Source organism: Marmota flaviventris, chromosome 3 (genome assembly GCF_047511675.1).
Source record: "Marmota flaviventris isolate mMarFla1 chromosome 3, mMarFla1.hap1, whole genome shotgun sequence".
Classification (NCBI taxonomy): Eukaryota; Metazoa; Chordata; class Mammalia; order Rodentia; family Sciuridae; genus Marmota; species Marmota flaviventris.
Window position 1 is genome coordinate 171,000,459 of NC_092500.1, and position 22,209 is coordinate 171,022,667.

General features: G+C 34.4%; 1 protein-coding gene across 13 annotated transcripts in view; it reads left to right on the forward strand.

Moving 5' to 3' along the window:
- Positions 1–22,209, forward strand: part of Hmbox1 (homeobox containing 1) — a 164,841-nt gene that overhangs the window by 109,589 nt on the left and 33,043 nt on the right. For all 13 annotated transcript variants that reach the window (XR_004618588.2, XR_003581527.3, XM_071610620.1 and 10 more), the window contains one exon: positions 8,544–8,697. Coding sequence is in view for 11 of the 13 variants with exons in the window: in XM_071610620.1 (XP_071466721.1) it covers positions 8,544–8,697 (154 nt within the window). In the remaining 2 variants the exon portion in view is untranslated. The remainder of the gene's footprint in view (positions 1–8,543; positions 8,698–22,209) is intronic.

Genomic DNA, 22,209 nt, shown 5'->3' on the forward strand with positions numbered 1-22,209 from the left:
TATATTTTTTTAATTTTTAAAATTTACTTATTTTTATGTGGTGCTGTGGATCAAACCCACTGCTAGGCAAACACTCTACCACTGAGCTACAACCCCAGCCCTCAAAATAGACTCTGTTGTTGCCACTGTCATAGGACCCAAGGCAAACACAGTCTAGGAAAAATATAATGCAAATAGTATATGTAATTTTAAATTTTCTAGTAACCACATTTCAAAAAGTAAAAATAAATAGTGAAAATTAAATTTGATAATATAACATATATAGCCAGTATGTGATCATTTCAGTATTTAATCAATATTTTTATTTTTTAAACATTTTTTTTCTTTTACATACTTGTATACGCACACAATATAAAAATATAATTTGGCCAGTATCACTCCTCAGCACTTCCCACTTCCTTCTCTGCTTTCTACCCTCTAGTCCTTCCTCCACTCGTCCCATTTTGTTTAAAACTTGAGATTTTTTTAAAACTTGAGATTTCTCTCTTCTTTCTTTCTTTTCCTGATTCAGTATATATTTTACACTTAGAGAACCTATTTTCAACCAGCTACATTTCAAGTGCTTAATTGTCATGTGTCTTGTAGTTACCACATAAAATCAGCACGGTTTTCAGATATAGTTGAAACAATACTTCAAACTTGACACTAAGCAATCTTCCCAAAAGATATCACTTCTCCCATGATTCACAGCAGAACAAGTTAGATGGAGAGGGTTTAGTTAGGTAAGCAAGGAACTGTGCCAGGTGGTGTCATGAATCTAGTCATATTCTAAACAAGGGATTGGGACCACCAGGAATTGGCGACCTCCAGGGAGACTACCAAAGGAGCTATCAGGGTGGTCTGGCATGTGTAGGCCGAGCAATGAAGAACTTAGGAGGACAGGACTTAGAGGTCAATTGTGCCAGGCAGTCAGCCTCCACAAAAGAAGGGTTTTTTCCTATTCTTTTGGCACTTGATACAGAAGTAACATGACCTAATCATAGATGTTTAGGCTAAATTCCCACACTGAGGTTTCAGGGCTGGCTTCCAGTCTCAGGCAAAGACTAGTATGCTAGGGATAATTAATTCACTGGAAACAGGAAGGAGGACTAAGGTACAGCTCTCAGGCGCAGCAGCATTGTTGCCAACCAATCTGATAGCACTGTTGACAGAGGAAATTCTCCTTTAGAAGTGCAGGTGTTAGCACTGGGCTGATAGTGTTCTTCTAAAGCTGGGTTTTTAAAAATTGTTCTGTTTTGTTTTTAATCTTACTTCCTGTTTAAATTTACCTTGGAACAAGGTAAATTTAATCTTGGGAAATTGAAGGAAATTAGGCACTGAAATGGAGAAAATGGGAAAGGACTAAGAGGCCATGATTAGGATCTTTGTTCTTAACAGAGATGGTGCCTCCTTGTAAGAGTAAGTTCCCCTCATTGTATACATTTGTTTTGCAACAAACTGGATTACTTTATCCTTTTTAAAGGGCTTTCTATTTATTTTGTTTAAAATCCAAATCTATACGGTTCTCTTCAGTCACGTTTTTCTCTAGGATATAATTTAGAGGTAGCTGAAGAGACAAGGATAGGTTTTTGTCAATTTGTAGTTTTTATTATTAAACTAAAGTAATTGAATATTAGCCACTGGAATTTAAATTTTTCTATGTATTTTCACTTTTAATGTAGGCAATAATATGTGACATATAATTCTTTCTGGATAAATGCAGGGTTTTGTTGATTTTAAAATAACCTTTAGGGCTGGGGTTATAGCTCAGTGGTAAAGCGCTTGCCTGGCATATGGGAGGCACTGGATTCGATTCTCAGCACCACATATAAATAAATAAAATAAAGGTCCATCAACAACTTAAAAAAAATATTTTTTTAAAAAAAACCTCTACGCTGGGGATGTTGCTCAAGTGGTAGCGTGCTTGCCTGGCATGCGCGGAGCGCTGGGTTTGATCCTCAGCACCACATAAAAATAAAGATGTTGTATCCACTGAAAACTAAAAAAATAAATAAATATTTTTTAAAAATCTCTCTCTCTCTCTCTCTCTCTCTCTCTCTCTCTTAAAAAAAATAACCTTTAATTTTAGCTAAAGAATAATATTGTTTGTTCTTACTCTGAATAGTTGGGAGATACTGTTATGTTTGGGTAAAGAGAACTTGAATAGGGTGAATATTTTAGCTTACCCACTCTCTGGTCCATAGTTGCTTATAGTACCTCACATTCTTTGCAAGTCATTTACAGAGATGATTAGAATCCATCAAAATGTCCCTTAGTTAATAACTGGTTCAATTATGGGGTATCTGAACAACTGGATGCTATCAAACTGTAGAGCTATTTTTTTAAAAACACTTTATGAATTAAATTTATATGTGGTAATGTGAAATTCAGAAGTTAAAATAAAAAGATTCAAAATGGAACATATGGTACATTAATGTTTTGTAGAGGAAACACATTTGCAGGTATGAGCTTACTGAGGTGTAGAAGCTCTCTGGGATGGTGTACTAGGGACAGTTCTGTGGGAACTGTGGACGGGAGCAGAGTGGGTGGCAGGGAGACTGTTAACTGAGTAGCCTCTTCTTATCTTTCTACATTTTATACCATGTACTTGTATAGCACATTTGAAAAATACATATAAAGTAAAATGAAAGAAAATGTAGAGAGAGAGGGAAACAACAAAAATCAAATCTTCCTTATTATTTTCAAGTTAAAACAAAGGAACCCAGGTTCATATGGTTCAGACCTAATGCTTTTAAAAAGCAGTTCGATTGAAAATAAGATGTCAGTGGTTTTTATTAATAGGTAATTCTTTTATGTCATAATTTTTTTTCTGTCCAAGCTAAGACAGCTCATGGGGGAAATGTAAATAGTATAATTCCTTTGCACTTATTATGAGGAAAAAATGCAAAATTAAAAATCACAAAACAAAAAAACTACCTTTCCTCTTTGCTTCTATAAATTTAAGCATTTAGAAAAAAATGTTTGTGTACTGTGTGCCTCTTTTTTGGCCTTAAAGCTTTTCTGTTTGTATACTGTGGGTGAAGTTCTATTTTTCAACCACTTCACTCTGGATACATTTGGATTTTCTTTTAAGGTCCTCTTTATGAGGCTTCAGCAAGAAAAAGAACAGATTGGAATTTCGGTTATTTTTACTGATAATCCAATAACTATATAAGTACAGTGTAATTCTCTGATAAACAGACCTGCCTGTCATGAGAATTTCCCAGCATAACCCAAACCCTGCCAAGGTTTATATATAAAATAGGCTGATAGAAACTAATCAGATGGATTTTATCTGTTTCTTATGAAAACATTTATAAGAAAATGCCAATTTTTAAAAGAAGCAAGTACTAAATTCAGTGTAGGTGACGTCGAAAGCCTCCTTATACCAAAATTAAGCACAATAGTCTTCTCTTGTCTAATTTAAACATTACTACAGCAGACAGGGCTTGTGGAGTACCTCTTGGCTCATGGCTCTGATTTGCATACATCTAAACAGAAAAAGTTTGCCAAGGGGCTGATTCCACAAGCATATGAAGTAAATGTGGAAACCAGAAGAAATGTCAACTCCTTCACATGTGGAATGTCAGAGCTCCTGGACACATTTATGTGATATGGGAGAAGATAAGAATTACCTTGGGAAGAAGTAGTTCCTATGGATGGAGCAGTAATGGCGTGTTTGTCACCCTTCATTAGCAGATTGGTAAAGGTATATCCAGATAGAACTCTGATAAGTGAGATAAAATAGTTTAAGATAAGATAAACAAAGAAAACATTTACTAAAATTTTTAAAATCTGTCAGAAAATTATGAAAAGGCTTTTTTGTGATGGTTTTAGATTTGGTAGATGAAAGTGCATAATTTTGTTGTAATGGGAATTCAGATATAACATGTAAAGAAATAGGTAGCACACTTTTATTTCAAGGCCCTTCAGCCAGTTCACAACTCCTCTCTTTACTCCATGGGAGTCTTGGGCTTATTTTCACTGTTCCTACAGTCTAGTTTTTGTTTTGTGGGTTTTTGTTTTGTTTTGTTTTGTCGTTTTTGGGTTAACCCATTCTGGGATTATTCATTGTTCTCTATTTTAACCAAAGAAAGATAAGCAAGGATTTCTAGAAGAAACTTTGTGTTTATTGGAGTGTTTCCAGAGTGCTTCTTTTACTATTTTTAAGATCTGCTACATTAAAAAAGAAATGGAGCAGGGGGCAAAAATCTTAAAAAGCAGTGTGCTTACAAGTTCGAGATTATTCAGTTTCTACCTTCTGTGTATAAATCATCTTAATTTCTTTTCAAAGTAATCAGAATTACTTCTCACCTCCCTCTTTTCCTCTCTCCCTCTTTCCTTTTCCTTACTAATTTTATTTTATTTAAATTTCCTTCTTATGGAAAATCTAGATTACACAGAAAATTATTTTTAAAGCTTAATAATATTAACAATAAAACTCCAGTACCAAGAAAGAACCATTATTATTGGCTTTTTTCCTTCAACCTGTGGATTAAGCTAAGATTTTTTGAGTTCTTCATTCTGTTAGTATGCATCTCCCTTTCTGCTTACCTAAGAGAGCATGCCACAATTTCGGATATAGCCTTCCAGTCAGAATTCACTGGTTATGCCCCTCTCATCACCCTCTAACACTCTAAACCTTTGCCAAAGCCAGGCCTTGGACTGAGAGGACCCATTGCCTTATCCAGTCTCTTTCTGCCTCCAGCTTGACCAGCATGGCTGTTTTCAACTGTTTGGGTCTAGCTGCAGAATAAAATATTAATTAGGTAGATTCCAAAGCTCTTACTATGTTTTTAGTCCCTGCTTGCTTTAGGAAAAGTAACAAAATCAAGACTTTGAAACCCTCCAGCTCCCTAATTCCTTTTAATTAATTAATTAATTAATTAATTAATTTAGTTGTAGATGGGCACAATTTATTTATTTATTTTTATGTGGTGCTGGGGATTGAACCCAGCGCCTCACACATGCACCAGGTGCTCTACCACTGAGCCACAGCCCCAGCCTTCCCTATTTCTTTTTATTTTTAAACTTTAACTTTGAATTAGACCTAACCAAATCTCCAGGTTATTTTGACAGAAAAAGGGATCCCTTTTTCCTGAGCTGTTAAAAAGGATTTCAGTTTTGTTTCAGAGTAGATAGGCCAAGAATGTGGGTAAGCCAGTGGTCAGCAAAATTCCTGAAAAGGGCCAGATTATAGACATTTTAGGCTTTAGGGCCCTGTGATCTCTTTGACAGCTGCACAGATCTGCTGTTACAATGCAAAAACAGCCATCGACAATGTTTAAATGAGCAAACTTGACCATATTTGAGTAAAACTTTATTTAAAAAACAGGTAGTGGGCCCTAGTTTGCCAGCTCTTTAAGCCATGACTCTCTAAAGCATTGTATGATGACACACAGATCACTTGAGAAAAAAAGTATTTACATCACATATGATAAGCCATTGTATATGTACTAAGGGCTGCCACACACAACTATAAAAATATTCAGATGATATTCAAATCTATTGGCCACAACAGAAAAGAATGACAGATTTGACTGCATAAAAATTAAAGTCACAAAGTATACAGTAAGTAAAGATAAAAGACAAATAACAAACTAGAGAAAATAATTGTCATCTATATTAACTACCAACTTATGTGGTTTTTGCATACCAATAAGATGAATTATCCAAAAGAAAAAGAGACACAAGATATGTACTAGTCAGAAAACAGGAAAAGATGCTCACTCTTATAAGTAGTGAAATCTGTGTCTTAAAGAGACTTTTTTTTTTTGCTGTCAAATGTAGACATTTGAATAAATAATATGCATAATATTCAGTGTGTTGAGGGATGTAGGGAAATAAACAACTGGATATGGTTATGATGATTTGTATTATCTATTATTATACACAGAGTACCTATGATTTATCAGCTTAACAAAAAAAAATATTTGTTTTCTTAGTTTCTGTAGATCAGGAAACAGGAGTAGCCGAACTGGGTGGTTCAGGCACAGGATTCTCAAGAGGTTGCAGGCAAGCTGTCAACCATGGCTACAGTCATTGGGAATGGATGATCCACTTTCATGGATATTCTAGCCCCCAGTTTCTTAGTGCCCATTAGGCAGAGACTGTAGTTCTTCAGGGGGCTTACCATCCAGCATTTATTTATTTTTTTAGTTGTAAATGGACACAATATATTTATTTATTTATTTTTATGTGGTGCTGTGGATACCTGGCAGCTTGTTTTCCTCGAGTGAATAAAGAGATCAGCCAAGACATATCACACACAGTGCTTTCTAGAATCGTTGAGGTAACATACCATTTTAAACTTGCTGTTGGTCACAGAGTAATCATGGTACAGTATGAGAAGGCCCTAAAAAGGATGAGTAGTAGGAGGCAAGAGTCCTCAGGGACTTGGTGGTTGGCTGCCACAGGAAATCTGGGACTTTGTTTCTCTGTCAGCTGGTTATAGAGTTTTCCATATGATTTCTGCTGAGTCTAGAGTGGGAAGATATCTTTTTTCCCTCTAGCATGTGGGTGGAGCGGCAGGAGTACCTGGGGATTGACTGGGCATTTTTCACCTCATTGTGGTCTCTCCACAACTAGTGTGGATTTTTTTACATCAGAGTCTCAGGCTGGTCATACTTCTTGAAGGGTAACGATGCCAGATTCCAGAAGACCCAAGCAGAGGCTACACAAATTTCTATGATCTAGCCTTGAATTTTTTCCATATTCTTCATCAACAATATATTTATAGTACTAGCCCAGATTTAAGAGCATGATTACAAGGTGATGTGACCTATTATAAAGACCAATCTTTGGAACTCTCCCAGGAAGTTATGATTGTAAGAAATGATGCTGGCTTATTCTAAAGTGGTAGCAGTGCAGATAATTAAAAAATTGGTCTGACACTGGAAAAATTTTGAAATAAAATTGATAGAATTTACCTGGGAATTGAATATAGTATGTGGGGGAAATATAAGTTGAATGAATCTAAGATTTTTGAGCTGAGCAATTTGAAGAATGCAGGTCTCCTTACTGATATGAGAAAAACTGTAGGATAGGAAATTTGAAAAGGCAAATCCGGATTGACTAAAATCCTAAGTATCTGTGTAAGAAAATACATATGAAGATGTAGCCATTAGGAAGGAGGTTGAGCTGGGCACAGAGATGCATACCTGTGGTTTCACCTACTTGGGAAGCTGAGACAGGATGGCTTGATCCAAGAACTTTACAACAAACAAGTCTACAGTAAATCTCTGTGTACTGAAATAGGAATGCTATTCGTGGTTATTACTTGGAAGGTGTGATATGTGAAGCGTAATTCCTCTTATGAAGAAATATATATATTAAAAATTAATGTTTTAATATATTTATCAATATTTACATAAAACCCATAAGTTCTAACCTGTCATTGAAGGGCTCTATTAAGAATTTGGATTAAACCACAGGCCAAGGGAATTTTTTGAAGGCCTTCCATCAGAGGAGTGATATCATAATTATGCTTTGGGAAGATGAATTTTTAACAGTGTGAGAAGTGAAAGAAGAGTTGGGAGCCAGGGATTGTACTCTGTGGAAGCATACCAAGCTCTATTCACAGTCTGTGAACTAAATCCATGGAGGTCAGAGACTGTGGCTTTCCTTGTTTTATTCTAGCTTCAAACCTAGAGCAGTGGTGAATGAGTGAATAAGTGCATCATCATCACATTTCAAGCTATTGAGAAAGGTCTTGTCTAAATTAACAGACTATCTCAATTGTAGATTTTTATCAAAATTCTATTACATTACGTGGTAACAGAATAAAGTATTAATAGGTGGTAAATCTACTGATTTAATTAGTAGACTAGATGTCTACTGTATTTCCTTTGCTGCTGTATTGGACTTAAAAAAAGAGAGAGAGAGAAAGAGTTTATGACAGGATTATTTCATCTTTTACCTGAATATATTGTGTAAGGGATCCTAAGCCTTTTAAATGGCAATGATAATTTCTAATCATCTAGAGTATATGAATCAAAAAGATAACAAGTATCAAGCAGGAATTTCAAGAGAGGTTTTTCAGAGGAAGTACTGTTCTATAAGGAATTAGATTTCATGCTTTGTTTTTTAAAAATGCCATCAAATAGTCAAATGACTTAGTGGGATTGGGGGATGACACTTTAAAATAACTAGAGATGGACTTTTTATTGTTTAGTGCAAAAATGCAATATTGAAATTTTTTTAAAAATATGTTTTAGTTGTAGATGGACACAATAACTTTATTTATCTTTATGTATTGCTGTGGATTGAATTCAGTGCCTTGCTCATGCTAGGTGAGTGCTCTACCGCTGAACCACAATCCTAGCCCCAATATTGGAATTTTTAAGGAAGAGCTTTTTTCTTCTTCAGATTTTTGTTTTGGTCAAGTTTTTAAACAAAAATCAATTTTTTAAATTACATATATTAATTGCATCGGCCTACAAGTTTCCATGGAGGAACAAACTTTATTACACATGAAGTTCATTGTTTTTGCTTTCATGACATATTGGTCATATTGGTTATAATAAGTTGCAAGATATTTGCTGAAAATGTCTTGTTTATTTCAGGGGCTACATTGAGTATGAGACCAGCCCCCATTCCAATAGAGGACCCGGAATGGAGACAAACTCCTCCCCCAGTCTCTGCCACATCTGGGACCTTCCGACTCCGACGAGGGAGTCGATTTACCTGGAGGAAGGAGTGCCTAGCTGTCATGGAAAGGTATGTGTCTCCTTTTCCAATGAGAAGTTTCCAGAAATCAGGAAAGAAGTAAACTTTTGCATGCATTAGGACCGTTTTCATTTCCAGTAAGTAATTTGGGAGCTCAGTTCTAATTCAGAGAGTATTTTGGAGTATTATGAATGCTGGGTTATTAAAATAAGATGTTTGGGTTTTGGGGTTTTTTTTAGTTGTCAATGAACCTTTATTTTACTTATTTGTTTATATGTGGTGCTGAGAATCAAACCCAGTGCCTCATACCTGCCAGTCTAACACTCTACCACTGAGCCCCAACCTCAGCCCTAAACTAAGATGATTTTTAGCATTGACAATTCATAAAGCTAGAGTTAGCATCTATCAGTTTATTTTATATATAATTTAATAGTGCCCTCGGTAATTTAAGATACTTTAGAAGAAATAGTTGAGTTTAGATATTTGTATGATATTTTGGAAAAACTATTCAAGTCATTTTTATCAAAAATGTTGAATATAGGAGTCAATTAAGATTTAACTTTCTTCAATGAGGAGGAAGATCTAAGTGAGCTTAGTTCCACAGGTTAGAAAATACTTGTTTAATAATTTATCCTTTTACTTTAGCACCCAGCACCTAAGTTCTTTTTTGACCTTCATTTTCCTGCCTGAAATGTTTGTTATATTTAGCATAGATCTTATGGCATAATTATCCTTTTAGTCACCTGCTTATAAGTGATGTCTATAGAATTTTATTTTTATGGAGAAGTTTATACATAGTAGGGTCATAATTTCCCAGCTGTACATTTTACCCATATATAATCTGACCAGTAGAGTGGTATACTAGACAGAGCACTTGACTCAAGAGTTAGAAGACCTGAAACCTGATTAACTTTGGGTCACAAATTCTGAACTGTGACTTGCTCATCCTCAAAATGAAATTTTTTAGTAACCAATAAATTATGTAAGACTTTTGCCATCTTTCTTCTTGCTTACTTTATGAGTATTTCCCAGACTATAAAACTTAAAATGCTGAAATTCAGACCATATTTTTGTTTCTGTGATATAGATGAAATAAATAGATTTGCTAAGAAGAGGGCTGGATCAGTATCCAAAATGAAACTATAGATTATTCATTGTTGTTAATATTTCTTTCTTTCCTCTATTGTAGATAAGAGTATAAGCAATTGATTAAATAATGAATCCTTATACCCTTGAGTGGTTAAAGTGAAAGATGGAGGCTTAATTTTTCTGGAGACCTGACATTTTACATTCTATGCCATTTTCTCATCTGGAAATTTTGATTTTTTTTTTTTTTCAAAATTTCTTTGGAACTTACCATAGCAGATGGGAATTAAAATTATATCTAACTTAAATTATTTGTAATATTGTGTATTTTTCTCTGGGTAACACAATAAGATGTGATATCAGTCTCTAACTGGTGTAAGTTCTACTTTCATGAAGATACTACCATATGCTTTTATCACATGATGTCAGTATGAGAAATAAGTTTAAAAGTTGATAACTTTAAAAATGATAGAGAATTGAACCTCAAAGAATTTTGAGTTCCTTAATTTTTTTTCCCCAAAGCACAACTTGTTAGATTTACACTGATTAAATTTCAATTAAAAATATACTGAACACTTATTCTGTGCAAGCCTTTCATTTAATTTTAATTTACACTTTTTAACTTGAGTTTTAATTAATAACTGTTTTTAATCCAAGAGTTGGTCATCTTTGGTTTGATTTTATCTGATTGGCACAACTAGAGAAAGAAGATATTGTTCATTCTAATAGTTGCACAAATGCAGAAAGCCTTTCAAGTCACTTTGTATCAATAGTACAGAAGGCTCACAATATGATTTTCATTTTTTAAAAATAGAACTTTTCCTAAAATGGAATATAAATTTCCCTAGTCTTATAGTGACACATATTTTTTGCCTAGACTAAATGAGTAGATATGCACAAACTATAAAACCAGCAAATAAGCCTCACTCAAATATGTTAGTATAAGAGTAAAGCAAAAAATGATTCTATCCCTCATGCCATACACCAAGATAAATTTCAAATGAATTTGAGAAAAAGTTAAAAATATATATAAAAAGAATTAAACATGGGTGATTCCTCCATATCCTGGGAATGGGAAAATTGTTTTCTATCACTTAGAATCCAAAAGCAATAATGGAAATGTTTAATATATATATATACTAAAAGAAAAACTTTGGGGGCAAAAATTGAGCAACACTTAAAAAGACAAGTTGGAAAACGCTTTTGCAGCTTTTATCATCTTAGTATGAAAAGAAGAATTAGTTATTAATCTTTGAGAGAGAAGATTAATAACTATGGAAAAATGGACTAAAGTTATCAGGAGAAAAATGACAAATATATGCAAATGGCTAAAACCTAGGAACCAGATACTTAACTTATAATAAGAGAAATTCATCGAGATGCCATTCCTCACCTGTCACATTGGCAAAAATCCAAAAGTTTGGCAGTCTTTTCTGTTGATTGGCCTGTAGAAAAATGGCATTCTCTTACATTGCACGTAGAAATACAAAATGGAACAACCTTGCATGGGGGAGAATTTAGCATTATCAAGGAAATTTACCTATGGATTTGCACTTTCGCTCTATTTGTAGAAAATCATCTCAAATACATTGACAAAAATATGAAAAGGCAACAACACTGTAATAATATGAAAATACTGAAGATAACCTATATGTCTCTTGGTAGTGGGATGGACAAATAAATGACAGTACATCCATATGTTGCATGTCAAGGCTCATAGTAAAATGCTAGGCAGAGACAAAGACAAAGGAATGAAGACAGTATTTATACAGGGATCTCTAGGTTGTAGTTTTATTTTTATTAAAAAGGCAGGTTTAGGCCTGGGTTTGTGGCTGAGTGGTAGAGTGCTTGCCTAGCATACATGAGGCTCTGGGTTCAATCCTCAGCACCACATAAAAATAAAATAAAGATATTGTGTCGTACTAATAGGGCATTATGTAAAAATGTAGATGTGTAACTGACGTGATTCTGCAATCTGTATTTGGGGTAAAATTGGGAGTTCAAAACCCACCTGAATCAAATGTATGAAATATGATATGTCAAGAGCTTTGTAATGTTTTGAACAACCAATAAAAAAAAAAAAAGATATTGTGTCTACCTAAAAAACTAAAAAATAAATTTTTTTTTTAAAAAAGCAGATTTAGCTGCATAGCATAGGCTTTCATTTATGTACTTGCTTATACCTGTTTTTAATGGAGGAATATACCATAAAGCAAAATTATTACCAAAAGAAAAGAAAAAAACAGATGAGAGAAGATAGAAGTAGAAGCTAGAAATCACTGAAAATATCTTGTTTTGACCTTGTAACTGTGTAAGTATTTTACATAATTAAAAATCAAAATTAAATTGAAATGGGGGAGGAAATCCTTAAGAAAATAACTAAAATGAAAGAAAGATGGTTGACTAAACAATCAGGTATTATTTTAAATCCCTTTACAACATAGTAATTTTATTACACTTCCTAAGTGGGTTATAGCTTGAGAGTAAAAGCAACTCCAAAAAACTCTTACAGGGACTAATTTTGGTAAAGTTAAGTATTGTTATCCAAATACTATTTTTATAATTAGATAGGTATAGTTACAGATGTAGATGTAAATAAAACAATCAAATTAATATTATTAGGAACCAAAATTTTCAGTGTAAGAGTAACAACATAGAAATACAAAATAAAAAGAATTAAATTTTTTAAAAAATTAATACTTTATGTGTATATGTGTGTATAGAAAGAAGTTTATTGCAAATGTACTTTAAAAAAAAAAAAAAAAAAGCCTTACTGAGATAAAATTTACTCTTTTTTTTCCCCCTTGGAGTGCTGGGATTAGACTAAGGGCCTCACACACATGCTAGGCATGTGCTGTATCACTGATCTATATCCTCAGCCCTACAATTAAGCTATTTAACACATTAATTTCAGTGGTTTTTAGTATACTTACAGAGTTATGCAACCATTTCTTACAGAATATTTTTATCAATCCCAAATAAACTTTGGATCCAGGATAAACTTTCCTTTTCTCCCACACCCTCCCACCCTTGCATAACATTAATCTTTCTATGTAGATTTACCTATTCTGGACATTGCAGTTTTTATGAATGAATCATATTCTGTGGTTTTTTGATGACTCATTTCTTTCAGTTAGAAATATTGGTACCAGGTGGGCTGGTGTTGTGGCTCAGTGGTAGCGTGCTCGCCTAGCATACATGAGACACTGGGTTCGATCTTCAGCACCACATAAAAATAAAGACAATAAAGTCCATCAACAACTAAAAAAATATAAAAAAAGAAAGAAAGAAAAGAAACATTTGTACTAGGAATTGAACCCAGTGTGCTTTACCACTGAGTTATGTCCCCAGTTTTCTTATTTTTTTAGTTTTGAGATAGAGTCCATAAATTGCTGAGATTGGGCTTGAACTTGGTGATCCTCCTGTCTTAGCCTCTCAATTGCTGGGATTACAGGCATATGTCATCATACCCAGCAACATAGTATTTTCAAGATCTGTTCATGTTATACCATATGTTTTCTATTGCATTTCCTTTTATTGCTAAATAATATTCAATATGGGTAATATTTTATTTGCCCATTCATCAATTGATGAGCACTTGGGTTTTTGTGTTTTTTTTCTACTTTTTGTCTATTAGGAATATTGTTGCTACTTAGAATTTGTGTACTATTAGAATTGCTGAGTCATATACTCTGCATTTAGCTTTCTGAGGAGTGCCAAATTTTTTTTAAAGAGTTTATATTTATACCATTTTACATTCTACCCAGCTCTGAATGAGGGTTACCACTTCTCACTAACAACTGTTATTATCTGTCTTTTGTGGTATAGCTTTCTTTCAGTGGGGTTGAAGTATGGTATATTATTGCAATTTTAATTGTGTTTCCTTGATAAATGATGTTAAGCATCTTTTCATGTGATTATTGGCCATTTATGCATTATATCTTCTTTTAAGAAATGTCTGTTTAGATTCTTTGCCCTTTGTTTCTAAATGGGATTGTCTTATATTGAATGGTTCTTTATATGTCCTAGGTATAAGTACCTTAACCAGTAAGTGATTTGCAAATATTTTCTCCTTCTATGGGTTTTTTTTATACATTGTTGATAGTGTTCTTTGAGATCCCCAAGTTTTTAATTCTGATGAAGTGCAGTTTATTTTTTCTTTAATTGCTTGTGTTTTTAGCGTTATATATAAGAAGGCCTTGCCTAAACCAAGGTCATCAAGATGCAGTCTTATTTTCTTCTAACAGTTTTAGGTCTTTGATCCTTTTTGAGTTAATATTTGTATGTGATGTAAGGATGGGGATCCAACCATATTCCTTTTGTATGTGGATATCCCAGCAGTCTTGAAAAATCCATTTTCCCATTGATCAGTCTTGGTACTCTTATCAAAAATCACTTGTTTGTTGACTGGAGTATAGCTCAATAGTAGAGTGCTTATCTAACATACAAAAGGCCCTAGGTTTGATTCTCAACAACACACACAACACACACACACACACACACACACACACACACCGGTCAACTGTAAATATGAAGGTATACTTCCTTTAATTCTGTTCCATTGTCTAGACACACATACCACATTGTCAAGATTAATGTAGCATTGCAATAAAATTAGAAATTGGGAAATAGGAGTTCTCTACTTGTCTCTTCTTTTTGAACTTGTTTTAGGTGTTTTGGGTCCCTTGTATTTCCCTGTGAATTTTAAGATCAGCTTGTCAACTTCTGCAAAAAACAACAAAAAAAGCCATCCAGATAGTATTCGAACAAATACCACAAGCACAGAGCCAAGGCGAAATGTATATGAAATATATGTTAGTCTTAGTATTTGCCTTCATAAATCTTAAGGCAGTAATAGCTTACATTCAAACAATATTTAGCTTGTATATTCTTACTGATATTATTGGTAGTTATATGTGATTGATCTTATTTAATTTTTATGGTTCTGCATTATAGGTATTTTATACCTAAGAGCTCAGAGAAAGAAAGTGACTATCCATATGCAAGTGAATTAGAGGAGGGGATTGATGGTGGCCAGATTAAGAGGCAATCGGAGTAACCTGTACCTGAGGGCTCAACTATAGTGTGAAAGCAAAGGGATGGGATGTGGATAGAAGGTAGTATTTATCAGAAAAGATTTTGAAGAGAAAAACAACCTAACTGCAGAGTGAACACAGGAATGACAGAGCAGGGAGTGTAAAGGAGAGCTGAGCTTGTGATGGTCAGAGAGCATTAATCTGGGAACCAGATTCTGAACCATTAGAAAGCAGTGTGTCCTTGAGCTAACATGCAACATCTCTGGACTCCCAACTGCCATACTTACTAAAAGAAGAGTTAAATATGATGGTAAAGTGAAAAGAGGATAGACTTCAGAGCCAGACAAACTTTGTCCTGGCAACCTTACGTCAATCTTTGGAATTTTGAGTTTCTAAAAAGTAGAAGTGGTTATTTATGAGAAGAGTTAAGAAAATTATTTGAAATAACATGTGTGAAGCACATTGTAGAATGCCTTCCACACAGCCAGCATTGAACCAGTGTTCTTGTTCAATCTAAGTCTCTCTAGCTTAGAGCTTTGCCTGTGAAGTTACCTCAAGATTTTAGTGGTACTAGAAATGGAGATTTGGGAATTATCAACAAAGTAGTTATAGTTAAAGCCACAGGTTAAAGGGATTCTGGGTTAAATCTCTTGAATTCCATAGTTTCTATATTTTTGCAGCTAAATGTGACTGGAGAAAAACTTAAAACCTTTAAAACCTAGCTGACTTATCTCATTTTAAATTCATGACCATGAACCTCAAGTAGATCTTTAATTCTGCCAGGCAATCATACTATGCCTTTCTGGCTCATTCTTTCCCTCTTTTCTTAAATGATTATTTCACACTTTGTTCTCTCTACTAACTCCCAATCCTCATTTTCTCACGATGACCTTGCTTCCAGTTGATTAAACACTCAGAGGAGAATGTCCACAAATACCTACTTGCTAGCTTGTGCAGATTCACACTGTTTTCTTTGTCTTGCCATATCCAAAGTACCTCATCAATATGTATTCTCCCTAGCATATACGTCGGCTTATGTTAAATATGCATCATTCAAATCTATGTATTCGAATATATTTTTTTCTTTTTCCTCTTCTCTGATCATTTTGTATCATTTATTCCACATGTTTGTCTTCTAAAATATTCAGTTCCAGCCAGGCTCAGTGGCATACACCTATAATTCCTACTACCTGGGAGGCTGAGGCAGGGGGATAGCAAGTTCAGGGCCAGTCTCAGCAACTTAGAGAGACCCTGTCTCAAAATAAAAATAAAAACAACTGGGTATAGCACCCCTGGGAACAATCCTTAATATACCTCTTAAAAAATTCGGTTCCAGAAGCATTTATTATCATAAAGGACCATATTGTATGATTCTGTTTATAGAAAAAATCGACAATTGGCAAATCTGTAGAAACAAAGTAAATGAGTGGTTGTCTAGGGCTGGGAAGGATAGGGGCCTGGGGCCAGAGGGCAGCTAAGGGGTATGTGGTTGTTGGTTGTTTGTTTGTTTTTGTTTTGCGCAGGGGTAGGAGTGTGAAGAAAATTTCTAAAATTGATTACACAACTTTAGAAATATACTAAAAGCTATTGAAATGTACACTTCAAATGGGTGAATTGTTTGATATATCTCAGTAAAACTGCTTTTTAAAGAAAAAAAGAAAGAAACATTTATTTAATGCACTATTAGGAGCTTCACATGTATTTACCCTTCACATATAATCCTCACTACAGTCCTTATTTAAATGAGGCAGCCAAGACTCAAAGAAGTTGAATAACTTCCTAGGGCCACAAATCTAATAAATGGCTGAGCCTTGAGTGGATCTCTGGATGGTGCTAATCATGAATTTGAATTCTCCTTATTAACTGAGAGGAGTCTAATTTTCATTTGGGTGCCCACTGATTGTTTTCAACTCAGGAACTTGGCCTTTGTTAACTCTAATAGTGGGTATTGATAGCTGCTGGATCAACATAATATTTCGATCTTCTATTTAAAAGTGTATGGGAGTGCTGAGGTTGTAGCTCAGTGGCAGAGGACCTGCCTAGCATTTGTGAGATGCTGGGTTTTATCTCAGCATCACATAAAAATAAATAAATAAAATAAAGATATTGTGTTCCAACTACAACTAAAAAATAAATATTTTTTTAAAAAGGGACCTGACTAAACTTTTATCAAGTGTGTGTGTGTGTGTGTGTGTGTGTGTGTGTACACTAGGGATTGAACCCAGGGGTGTTTTATCATTGAGCTACATCCTAGCCCTTGTTGAGACAGGGTCTTGCTAAGTTGTTTAGGGCTTTGCTAAGTTGCTGAGAATGGCCTTGAACTTGCACTCTTCCTTCCACAGCCTCCCAAATTGCTGGGATTACAGGTGTGCACCACAACCTGGGGGATCTGACTAGATTTTAACGGATAAAATAGAATAGAATAAGATTATCAACTAGTATTTATTTATTTGATCATTTATTCATATAGCATTTGTGGTATGTTAGCACTAAGCTAGGTTTACCTCAAGCAATTTACATATTAGCAAGGGGGAAAAGGTTATATGTATTGTATGCTATAAATACCTAAACTACAAATAATGTGAGAGCCAAATGTGACTGCTTTTGCAAACCTGTCCCTTTGTTTATTCATTCCGTAAACTACCTCCTAACTTGAGGCCCCGTGCTAGGGACCAGAGAATAGAAACAGTTTAGAATGAAAGGAATAAAGGAATGATGGGCCTCTGAATCTTAAAAAGGATTTTGTGTCAGAAGTTCTGAAGACTGGGTATAGGTGTCTTCAGGGAATAGGTATAGCTCTAGAGTGTTAGGTCTGTGACTGGGACACCGAAAAAAGAGACCTGGCTGATGACCTATCCCTACTCTCATCTCAAGGGAGGCAGAAAAAAGAAATCTCTGAATCTCCTTATAGATTGTTCAAGATGGAAAGAGAAGCAGCAACTTTGAAAAAAAGCTTTGATCAGATAGAGGAATAAATGTGAGAATACCTAGGAATGACAGATAGAAGCAGTGGAATATAATGGTTAAGATTACCTACTTCAGAGTCAGATTTGTGTGGAAAGCTTACTTATTGCTGTTATTTTTGATCAGTGACTGAATGATGACCCTGTATTTGGTTGTTTCCAGGAAGATGCAAATGAAGACAAATGAGTCTCTCTCTGTTTGTAATTAAAGCTATCATATTTTATTTTTCTTATGGAACAGTGTACTGTAATGTATTTTTTGTTCTTAGATTCTTTTCATGTTCATCTTCAGTGAGCAATGTAAAATAATATAAAAATTAGTAAACCCAGATCCCTGAAATCATAAATGGAAAAGATTTTTTGTAACTTTTTGCCTTAACTTTCACAATCTGCAGAACAACTTTTAAAAATTAATCCAAAATATTCTCCCCAGCAGGCAAAGATCAGCATTAGCAATATGAGAGTGAATGTCTCTTGCCCCCAAATTTAAGCATCTAAAAATAAGTTTTCAGAATAAGTCTGTCTTCATGAACAAAAATAGTATCACAATCTCAGTACTATAACAAACCAAAATCAAATCATACCTCTAAATTTGGTGTCCCTGCCATTAACCTGACATGTAAATAACCTGATTTAGAGATGTGTGCCTAAAACACAAATGCATTTTATACATGTGTGTTACACATCCTGGGAGAATTTGTATGAGAGAGAGAAATTGGCTTGTAAAGTGTATTTGTAAAATGTAGCTTGAGGTTTCTATAATTTCATCCTCTTGTTCTTTACTGCATTTTGAAATTTTTCCCAGGATAGTTATTAGTACTTGGATTTTGGTTTCGTTCTGTTTCTTTACTCCTTTTTACTTTTAATTTTTTTCAGTGAATGCTTAGACTGTGAAGGTTAAGACAACCAATAGTTCCAGAAACTGATTTCTATATTTAACTGCAGACTGGGTGTGGTTCAGACAACTGCAGTGCAAAGCTTGCCTAGTGTTTTGCCAGTCATCAAAATCTCAACCAGAGCACTGCTGCTTTTCCTAGTTCTCTGACTCTGAAATATGTTGAAGTATGAAGATACAGGGATATACTGCATATACTTCCCTATGTGAAAATAAAATAAGGATAAAAGAGACTCATAAGTTCAAGCTTGAAGGGCCTCTGGAATATCAGTTTTTTCTGTGTCCTTTTATAGCAATATATAAATAATATTAACCTGCCCTGTTTTCATGATGCTGCTTCCCATTTTGTTACCTTTAATTACCATTGCAAATTTTTTTTTTAATTTAGCCAGAAAGTCCTCTTGGTTTCTCTTATTTCTTAAGCCACATTTTCTTTTATTTATTATTTACATATGTGTGCATATATACATGTATTTACATGTGTTTTTTCTTCTTGTCACCGTTATTGCAAAGAATAAGAAAGAGACCCTTATGATCATGTAGTTCATTTTTTAGACCAAGAAACTATAATTCAAAGAGGTGGAGTAAAATGTAGATGAATTCATAGAAGATACGAGGTTAAGTTGCTTATTCATAAACAATAGTCCTGTGAACCAACAAACATGATTTTTTAATAAAGCCTGTTTGTTGAACTCTCAACTCTTATTTCCTTAACTTTTACTAGATAAACATTTACTGAGTGTCTACTATATGCCACATTTTACGCTGAGTAGGCATACCATGATGAATGAGGCAAAAGGTCATTGACCTCTTAATCCTTTCCCTCTTTTTTTTAATGCATCTCTTATTCTTCTCAAGCCCCTGTAATCTTTCTTTTTTGAATCCTTTCTGTATCATTCATCCTCTTCCTTCCTTAATGTTGTTTAATTTGCCAGAAAAAAATCTGCATGTCTTTTTTCTTTCCTCTTATACTCTGATTTTCAGCATACCCTCTGTCTGCTTGCTACCTGTGTTCTTGATTACTTCTTAGTTAATCGTAATGCAAAACCAAAGTCTATTCTTTAATGTTTCTTATACTTACTGAATAAAGTATTATGCTCTTATTTCTTTAAAAAATATACATATTTTTATACAATTAGTAAATATGTAATTTTGAGTTCCTAAAACTGTATCATTCTATGATTCTAAATAATCTCTTGTTTTGTGTGGGGCCTTTGTTCTCTCAGACTCCATTGCTTTGGGTAAGAATATATTACCCACCCTAGAGTTAAATCTTTGGACAATAATTGGTGCTTAGCCTAACAACAGAAACAGGCTGACTTCAAAGAACAAAATCATCTCCATGATCACAAAGCTCTGTCAGAAGACTAGTTTTCCCAGGACTGAATTTTCATGCATATCCTCATAATCTGTTTTAGTGTCTTATGTAGCAATCAGCTTATTTATGGCTCCCTCAGGCTCCCTCAATTTCTATGTTTATATAACAATAAATACCTTGAGGCTTTTGTAATCTGAAAATGCAAAGAACTCATTGTTCACCTACCATTTTATCTGTTTAGATAATTAGAATTACTTTCTTCTTCTTTATAAAATGAAAAAACTAAAATCCTATATTCTTACTGCTTAAAAGAAATTGATTCTTAGTTTTTCAGTTTATCTCTAAACTTTCTTCAACGCTTCATAGTTGCAAAGAAACTTATATTGTGCATTCTCCTTTGTTATATTGCTGTCAAATTGAGTAAACTCACTAAAGAAAATCTCTCCCTCACATCTAGGATCACAGAGGCTATATGTCTAAGCAAGGTAATGATTTTGTTTGAATACTAAAGTCAATGAATTGTTTTTCAACTTCATTACATTTAAGTATGGTAGCTGTTTAGCACGTGGCTAAGTCAAATATGGTGAATTTATTACATTTAATGTCATGCTGAAATGATTTGTGGCTTATGTAAATCAGGGGAAAATATAAATGAAACAATTTTAAGAAGAAACATTGTATAATAAGTAAACATCATAAACACACAAAGATAGGGATTGAGAGCAGTAATAAAACTTTGAAAAATTATTTGCCTTAAATGTTGAATAATTTGTATATTTTTGTAATACTTTTTATCTTTTGTATGTTTCCAATGACATAGTGGTTAAGGACACAGACTTTGGAGTCAGAAAAAATGGGGCTCCAATCCCCACTCATACTCAGGTGTACTTAGGTATCCTCAGGCGAGTTTCTTGCTTATAAAATAACTATAGTAATTAAACCTGTCTCTAGGAGTGCTGTGATTTAATGACTATGAAATGTTTATCACAGTGCATGACACAAAGCAAGGTCTTTAATACATCTAGGTCTCCTATTATTAAATAGTATAAAATTATTAAACTAATATGAATTTTCGGAAGGAATTTTGAGTTTTCTCAAAATGGAAATTTCTGAACAGCTAATGTTTTCTGTACTTCTAAGCCTCAGTCTATAAAAGTCTCCTTAGAATTTCTTTATTCAAAAGAAAGTCATTCAAGCCAGGTGTGGTGATCCACACCTGCATGTAGTTCCAGCTACTCCAGAGGCTGAGGTAGGAGGATCATTTGAGCCCAAGAGTTTGAGGCCAGTCTAGGCAACACAATGAGACCTCCATCTCAAGAGAGAGAGAGAGAAAAGTCATTCTTTTTGTGTGCCAAACACTATATGACAGTTGGAGCCTTCATGGCCTTAAGCCAAAAGGGGTCAGGATAAAGCCATACAAGAGATGGATCCACTAGAGGGTATAATAAGGACACCAAGGAGGGTGACACAAGGAAAATAAATACTTTGGTAGTGTTGGAGTTGAGTCCTATAGAACAGGATGGTTTTGACAGGTTCAGAAGAGGAAGAAGGGCATGGCTGGCAAGTGGGAGCAGTGTGTGGAAAGGCATGGAGGAATGAAGCACCATGTGTATTTTTTCAGTCAGGCAGGAAACAGGGCTGGGTGGTAGGTTGCAGTCAGATTGGAGAATGACCTTGAGTTGCCACAGTTACTATATATATCTTTCTCAAAGCATTTTTATTTGTGTCCATATCACAATATGTTCTGAGAAACAAAAATAACTTTTATAGTTTTGTTTTTTTTTAATGCCAAAAGGAGTGTATTTTGGGGTTGGGAGTAGATTATATTTATTAAAACATCTTAGGAATTAAAAAGTGGAGTTTTTTTGTTTGTTTTTGGTACCGAGGATTGAACTCAGGGGCACTTACTGAGCCACATCCCCAGCCCTATTTTGTATTTTATTTAGAGACAGGGTCTCACTGAGCTGCATAGTGCCTTATTTTTGCTGGGCTGGCTTTGAACTCGCGATCTTCCTGCCTCAGCCTCCTGAGGTACTGGGATTACAGGCATGTGCCACTGCATCAGCTAGGAATTAAAAAGTTTAAACTAGTTTGTAAAGCTTTTAAGCCTTTCATTTTAAGGTGAAGAGACTAAATAAGATTCCCTTGTCTACATATTGTCAAGGAAATGTCTTGAAATTCTGGCCATTTTTCATGTTTAAAAATCTTGTGAGTTCCCCTCCTTTTTTTTTTTTTTTTTGCTGATTCATATAATAAAGATACATT